Source organism: Petaurus breviceps, unplaced genomic scaffold (assembly GCF_028583685.1).
Source record: "Petaurus breviceps papuanus isolate PSGF00001 unplaced genomic scaffold, PetGlider_PUasm1.0 138, whole genome shotgun sequence".
Classification (NCBI taxonomy): domain Eukaryota; kingdom Metazoa; phylum Chordata; class Mammalia; order Diprotodontia; family Petauridae; genus Petaurus; species Petaurus breviceps.
The window spans coordinates 19395027-19403317 of NW_027185694.1; the positions used below are offsets into that span (position 1 = coordinate 19395027).

The 8291-nt window shown below is 39.8% G+C and overlaps 1 protein-coding gene across 4 annotated transcripts in view; it reads right to left on the minus strand.

The window, feature by feature from the left end:
* Nucleotides 1-4962: 4962 nt before the first annotated feature.
* The window catches only part of CLUAP1 (clusterin associated protein 1), a 52061-nt gene continuing 48732 nt past the window's right edge, over nucleotides 4963-8291 (minus strand). For all 4 annotated transcript variants that reach the window (XM_069106693.1, XM_069106683.1, XM_069106664.1 and 1 more), the window contains one exon: nucleotides 4963-5610. In XM_069106693.1, the coding sequence (XP_068962794.1) occupies nucleotides 5461-5610 (150 nt within the window). In that variant the 3' untranslated portion in view covers nucleotides 4963-5460. The remainder of the gene's footprint in view (nucleotides 5611-8291) is intronic.

The following is an 8291-nucleotide window of genomic DNA, read 5'->3' on the forward strand; positions in this document are numbered from 1 at the left end:
TATCTTAATAAATTTTCTAGTTTATTTCCTCATATGGCAAACATGACATATTTTGTAATGGATAATTATATCAGCATATTTGTAATCTCTATAGGCATTGTGAATATGGCATTGCTGATACAACGTCTCAAGAGCAACGAAAAACCTAACGATAACACTAATCACGAAGAGTAACTCTAATTTGAAACCAACCCTAACCCTAAACCTACTTCCCCAGCTAAGGCTAACACTAACCCTAACCCTACTCTTAAACATAACACTACAACAAACCCTCATTCCAGCAGTAACTCTAACATTACCCCTAAACTAACAATAACACTAACACTTAACCTAACCCTAACCATAATTCATAATTAATCAAAAACATAACGCTGACAATAAACCTACCCTTACACCTAAACATAAGCCAAAACCCAACACTAACCCTTACCCTTACCCTAACAAAAACTCTAATTACATAAATAACAGTAACCCTTACATCAATTTTGGCACTAACCCAAACCCTAACCCTAAACCTAATGCCGACAATAACCCAAATTGGCCATTATCCTAAACCTAAACCTAATCCTAATTCCACCACTAACCCTAACCCAAACCCTAATACCTCTAATAACCCTAATTCTGACACTATCCTAACCCTAACCTTAAAACTAATTCCTCCACTAACCCTGACCCTAATTCTGCCACTAATCCAAATCCTAACTCAAAGCATAACACTAATTCCACCACTAACCCTGGTCCTAACACTAACCTTAATTCCACAACTAACCCAAATTCTGCCACTAACCCTAACCCTAAACATAACCATAATATTGCCACTCAACCTAATTTCAGGACTAAACCTAACCCTAACCCTAACGCTAATTCCGCCACTAACTCTAACCATAAACCTAAAACTAATTCCGTTTCTAACCCTAACTCTAACCCTAATTCCGACACTAACCCTAATTCTGCCACTAAACGTAACCCTAAACATAATTCCGCTACTAACCCTAAACCTAACCCTAACATTTATTCCATCACTAACAGTAACCCTGATCCAGAAAAACCCTAACCACAATTCCAGCACTAAACCTAATTAACTAACATTAACCCTAATTCCGCCACTAACCCTAACCCTGACGCTAATTCCAGCAATAACCCTAACTCTGACTCTAACCTTAACAAAAATTATGGCACTAAGCCTAATTTCAGCACTAAACCTGACCATAATCCTAACTCTAAACCCAATTCTGTGCACTAACCATAATCCTGATACAAAGCCTAAAATTAACCCTAACCATAATTACAGCACTAATCCTAAAGGTAACTCTAACTCTAATTGAGGCACTAACCATAAACCTACCCCTAATTCCAGCAATAACCCCAAACCTGACCCTAACACAAATTATGGCATTAACCCTAACCCTAATTTCAGTACTAACCCTAACAATAACCTTAACCCTAAATCTAATTCCCTACACTAACCCTAACCCTAATCTAACCCTAATTCTGCCACTAACCCTAGTTCTGGCATTAACCCTAACCCTAACTCTAGCTTATAACCTAACCCATCACATCCCAATGCTCCCATCAATGTAACTAACATGCTATTCTTCACCTACAAGGAAGTCAATACTGACTTACCATCATTTAGGACATTTGTTTTTGAATTGTTTTTCCTATAATAGAGTTGTGGCAAACATCATACAGTTGTTGACTGACTGAACCAAATTCAATTCAGCAAACATCTATTTAGCAACAATTATGTGCAAGACACTGTACCAGGCAAAAATGAGAATATCCTTGCCCTCAAGAAGGTTATTATATTCTACTGGTATGTACTGTATCTATGAACAAAGCAAAACTAATCAGCCCAATAAGAATCACATTTACAACACTGGTCTCATCAGCTTCACATACTAACTATCCTCGTATGGCTAATAGGTTTGTTATGAAGAATAATACATTATTATTATTTTTAAAAAGTACTTAGAGTTTCGCCCATGGAAGGGTATTACTCAGGTAGGTAAATAGCATTAATATGGGTTTCATGGTTACAGCTAAGGTTTTTTTGACACTAGTGTCAGTCTATGGATTTAAGGGATCTCCTGTTAAAGGCTTTGTGTTTTATGTTTCTTTAAAAAAAAAAAAACCTCCAGGGACGGCTAGGTGGTGCAGTGAATAGAGCACTGGCCCTGGAGTCAGGAGGACCTGAGTTCAAATCTAGTCTCAGACACTTAAAACTTACCAGCCATGTGACCTTGGGCAAGTCACTTAACCCCAATTGCCCAGCCTTCCCCCCTCCAAAAAAAAAAGCAAAAAAAAGCTCCATATAGAATTTGGGTTGTAGTGTTTTGGTTGTTTTTTTGTCATTATTGTTTTTGGCATATAGCCACATTTTCAAATCAGGACAGACTCTTGCTGATACTGTGTTTCCCCGATAATAAGACACTGTCTTATTAATTTTTTTTGGACAGAAAAACACCAGAGGGCTTATTTTCAGGGGAGGGCTTATTTTAATGAACATTGACAGCAATTTGGTGATTACAAGCAAATTGTAATTACAGTGATTACAAGCAAATCACTGGGGAAGAACAGGATGACACGCTCACTGCTGCAGCTCTGATTGGACGCAGCTCGGAGCGCGGCGTGCGTTTCACCGGGGGGGGAGGGGGATGGTGCATACAGAGGGTACCGTAATGTAGCATGTAGCGCAGGGGATCACCTTCACTACAGTAGCAATCTCAATAGGGCTTACTTTCGGGGGAGGGCTTATTTTAGAGGAATCTTACACAGTAAGGGGAGGGCTTATTTTCGGGATAGGTCTTATTATCGGGGAAACACGGTATATAAGCTACATTCTAGCTGGCTGTAATTTCTTGGAACCAATTAAATTACATGAAATAAAAAAAAAACAAAAACATAACTTCCAAGGTATCTAACAAACTCTGGTTCGTAGCATACCATATCAACTATCTCTATTCAGTATAATTTTTTCAAACTGTAGAAAACTCATCCTGGAGAGATGGTATTTAGGGAAAAGGTGTGGAAAAACCACTAGACTGGTAGTCAAACCACCTGCATTCTCAAATCTCAGCCCTACCATTAACTCAATGTGTGACTTTGGATAAATCTCTATCCCTCTCTATGCTTGTTTTCCAATTTGTAATAGGAGGGGATTAGACCAAATAACCTTTCAGTCACATAGTTTTTTGATCCAATGAGTCTAAACTGTTATTTGACTCCTAAAACTTTTAGATTTCCCATGTTAATCAGGAATAAACATAGAAATCTTCTTGTATAACAATGTATATTTGCTAAGAGTGAATTGTTATCATCATCCCTGCTCTGTAGATGAGGAAACTGAAGCTCAGAGAAGTCGAGTAATTTGCTCATTGTTACATGACTAATAAGTGGTAAAGGTGAGTGCACTTTGGGAAGGGGGCAGTGGGTGCATAATGGAGGCCAAGTGGTTTTGGTGACCAAAAAGAAAAATCATTGAACTGACTACTTACGTGTTGGGGTTTTTTGTTTTTAGTTTTTGCTTTTTGGAGGAGGGAGGGCAGGGCAATTGGGATTAAGTGACTTGCCCAAGGTCACATGGCTAGTTTTTGTGTTAAGTGTCTGAAGTCACATTTGAACTCAGGTCCTCCTGATTTCAGGGCTGGTGCTCTATTCACTGTACCACCTAGCCACCCCTACTTAATGTGTTTCTTACTATGTTTATTTTGCATCAAGGCTTTCTCCTGCCAGAAAGAGGCAGTCTGCCAGGGTAGAAGAAACAGTGCCAAGACAAGAGTCAAGAGACCTGCCATTAGTCTAGGCCCTGTGGACCTCAGTTCCCCCCTCTGAGAAAGGAGATTGGCCAAGATGATCTCTAGGGACTCTTCTACCTCAAATTCTTTAAAAAAAAAAAGATTATTTTAACAAATGCTTGACACTGAACATCAATAGAACTAAATTTTCCTAGTAAAAATTTACATTTAAAATCAATTAATTTGGACACAAGAAGTATCATAATTTTTCATCACTCCTGTTAAGTCTTATGTAGGATTCTTTGTTGGTCCATTCATTCTTATTCACTCTTCCTTTTATATATGTAGTGGGCACTTCAGTTTTCGGGTTGTGGTTTTTGTTTATTATTTTTTCAGCTTTGTATTATTTTAAAGATGTGTCTGGATTGATTTTCTTCCTCAGGTTAGTCTTAACTGCTTTGTATTACTTTATTCCATTTATGTATCCTAATTTATTTATAACTACCCCATCTCTGGACAGATATTTAGATTGTTTTCAGTTTTTTCAGATTACATAATGCTACAAAAATCTTTGAATGGACAACTTTTTTTGCTTATGATAAGTATCAGAGGTTATTATCAATGGGATTAATTGGTTAAAGAGTATGATTGTTTTGTAACTTTTACTGCCTGCTACTAGGTTGCCCTCTTAAAAAATTCTTTAAGTTTTGCAGGTTTACAATTCCATTGCTGATACTTAAATTTACTGATGGTTAATCTCATGGTCTCAGGGAAATGAGAAATCTAGGTCAAAAAGATTTACACATTTAGTGCAGATAACTAAAAAAGAAGAGAGATCTGATGAAAAGGTGGTCCTGGTTGCCTTGGGAACATGAGCTTTTTCAGAAATAAGTGAGCTGAAAAGGAAGTGAAGAAAAACTGAAACATAATTGCAGCCTAATATAAAGGCTTTCAGGCATCTTTCTCACCTATAAGGATGTTCCAAAAGAATAGAAACTAATCTATTACATTTCTTATGAAGAAAAGACAGTGTGGTATAGTAGAAAGGGCCCTGAACTGGATGGATTTCAAGAAACTTAAGACATGCTACTCAAGAGCTATAAAGCCATACACAAGTCACAACCTTTCTTCATCTTAATCTCATTTTTTTTGGTAAAATGTTAGTTGTATTAGATGAATTCAAAGGCCCAGCCAGCTCTAACATTCTATGACTCTGTGACTGAAATGTTAGAAAAATATGTTTATTTAAGGAAATTCAAAAGTTGGTACAGAGAGCACATAGGGAGTTTTCAAACTAAAAGTTAGACCTTAAAAATCAGTATGTTGCCACAGTGTTCTAAAACCATGTGAGAGTATCATATACTTGGGAAAACTGTCCCTGGGGTGGTTCCAAAGATCTGACTTTTAACACAATGGTTTTAGTTATATTTCTCTTCTCTTTGGAGTTCTATGGACCATTCTGTACCTCCTCTATGATAGGAAATAAGAAATCCTGTTTTCCAAAAATAGTAGGTAAATATATTTGAAAACTATTTGGTGGTATACCACCAAAACCCCAATACGGGTTTTTGTTTAAACCTCATGAAATCTAAGCAAAGTAACTCGAACATCTTCAATAATGAATAGCTAATTTAGTTAAAAGAATGCATCTTACTTTCCCAAACTTCTCATCATAGATTTACCCAAGTTGTGTTTAATTAACATTGGGGCCAGAAGGAGTAGACTAGAAGTCATTGTCACTCTCATCCAGCGGCTCAGGTTTCCGGGCCCGACGATTTGGTTTAGTGGGGGAGAGAGCCATGCTTTCGTCTTCCAAATCATCATCATCTTCTTCATCATCTTCCATATCAATTTCACTGTCCTCTGAATCTTCCTGAAATAAAAGAGATGGCAAATGTAACTTGACACCTTCTACTTCTTAGTTAGTTAGGGAGTGAAAGCCCGACAACCATTTTCCTAGTACTCCAGAAGAAAAAAAACACTACATGGCATAGGGAAAAGGATTCAGGCCCAGGCATTGATGAACAATACTGCCTTCGGTCATCAATTTCCAGACCAATACAATTTAGGACAAATTGGATTTACTATTGTTATATATAATGCCATGGCTTTTTAGCCAACTATCCCTGGAACTTGCTTTTTGGGACCCAGAAAAATATCACTTGGGAGTTATTTTGTCTCTCTGATGTCTCAGTTTCCTCACCAATAATTTTGAGTATACAATGGATGAAAGGAGATTCTGAATGGAACTGAGGGTATGTTCATTTTCATTCCTGTTAGACTTAGGGAAGAGAAGAGAAAGTGGAGAGAGGAGCCCATCTCCTTCTGGCCTGTGGAGAAGGGGGGAAATCTTTTGAAGGGATGTACAGGTTGGGCCTATTTTGAGTATATGTACATGTGATGTATGTAAAGTGTTTTGCAAACTTTAAAGTACTGCACAGCTGTTAGCTATTGTTGTTATTATCATTACTAATACCAAATGAACAGGAGAAGACAGGAGAACATATGGAATAACAGTATACACCACACTCAATCTGAACAGCCCAGGCCTACATGAATTTATAATGCAATCAGCTATGCACATGAAAGCAAAAGAGGCTAGTTAGTAGCCCCAAGCCACCTTCAACTCTTTCTCCAGACTGATATTCTATTAGTGGAATCTTTATCTTCTTATTCTTCAAATGAGATAATGCATGTAAAGTGCAAACTGTGGAGCCATCCTCATCTAGCTCCACCTCAAATGAATCAGGCACCAAGTCAATCCTTCTGCTCTTGTGTCCCTCATCCATCCCTGCTTTTCCATGCTCACTGCTAATCTCCTAAAATCACCTCATATTTTGACTTACTACAGTCATCAAATTTCTAATTGATCTTCCTGCCTTCATCCCACACAACACTGTCAGACAAATCTTGGGGTCTAGACATTGCTCTGCACATGTCAGCCTTTTGTTCAAAACCTTTCAATACTGACCTACTGCCTCTAAGTCCAAATTTAGCCTAGCATTCAAGGCTCCCCAGGATGGGGCTCCAATTTATCTTCCCGATGTCGCCTTCTACTCCAGCCAAATCGGTCAGGCCATTACTCCCAGATCATGCACGCTTCTATCTCTACATCTCTGCTGGTGTGATTTCTCACACACAATGCCTTTGGTTCCTCTCTCTTTAGGGGACCAGCTCAAGTCCTACCGGTCCTCTCTTTCTCCTCCAACCCTTCCTTCTAACACATCTTTCATCTACTGTTATAAATCATGTCTCTTTGAGGGCGGTCACCATGTTTCTGCCTTTTTGATGCCCCCAGCTCTTAGCATAGTGCCTGCACCATGCACCAAGTGCCTAAAAACCAGGTTATATCATTATTACCATGTGATCATAGGCAAGTCATTTAACTCTGGACCTCTGTTTCCTCATTTGTAAAATAAGGGGATTAGAATACATGACTTCTGGTAGAAGCACGACCTTCCTGCGGCTCCGGCTTCCCCCCTCCCCAATCCATGTAAAAAGGGGACTCTAAACAAACTTTGGAGCTGCAGAACCCACAAAATGACACAGAGAAGCTAACCTCCCGCTGAGGACAGCCCAGCAGGCCGGTAGGAATCAGCCAGCAGCACTCTGGGAGCTGAGCCCAGCCCCACACTGAGGCTTTAACCCCAGGGCAGGCCTGACCAGCTGCGGGCTGGAGGGACTACAGATCAGCAGCAGCTGTGGCCATTTCCAGATTTATCAATACATAGATGCGAAGGACAAGGTGAGAGGCCAGTGCAGTCTGGACTTTGGGACCCAGTAAGTGGGAGTGCGTGGCTTGTACCCCCGGGGCGAGAAACCGCTGAGATGCCAGCACAGCCTGCCAGTGCCACGTGGTGGCTTCAGCTCCTGGCCTGCAGAGTGTAGGGGGACCAAGCATCAGTCTGAGGGGTAATCGCTCTTGCTTTAACCTGCTTGGATCTGGAATTGCAGTCTAGGGTGGAGGTCCTGGGGTGTGTGTCCAGCTTGCCAGAGTGTGTGGAGACCTCAGAGAGGGTACCCATTTAATACCTCTGGCAGCTGAGAAAACTCCAGCGTTTGGGATGAAAACTCCCCTGTCTGGTGGCAGAGTCCTACTGTGGCAAAAAGCCCAAAAGTCAAATAATTGAGTGGCAAAATGAGCAGGCAAAGGAAGCAAAGCAGACAGAAAATTCCAACATTACACTCCTATTTTGGGGATAAGAAGGAGCAAGGCATGGAACAGGAGGAAATCAGTGAAGTCAGAACTCCTGCACCAAAAGCTTCAAAGGAAAATACAAGCTGGTTACAGGCCATAGAGGACCTTAAGAAGCAGATAAGAGAAGTGGAGGAAAAATTGGGAAGAGAAATGAGAACAATGCAAGAAAATTATGAAATGAGAGTCAACAGCCTGACTGAAGAAAATAATACCTTAAAAAACAGACTGACTCAAATGGCAAAGGAGGCTCAAAAAGGCAATGAGGAGAAGAATGCCTTAAAAAGTCGAATTTGCCAGATGGAAAAAGAATCTCAAAAGCTCACTGAGGAGAATCATTGCTTCAGAATTAGATTGGA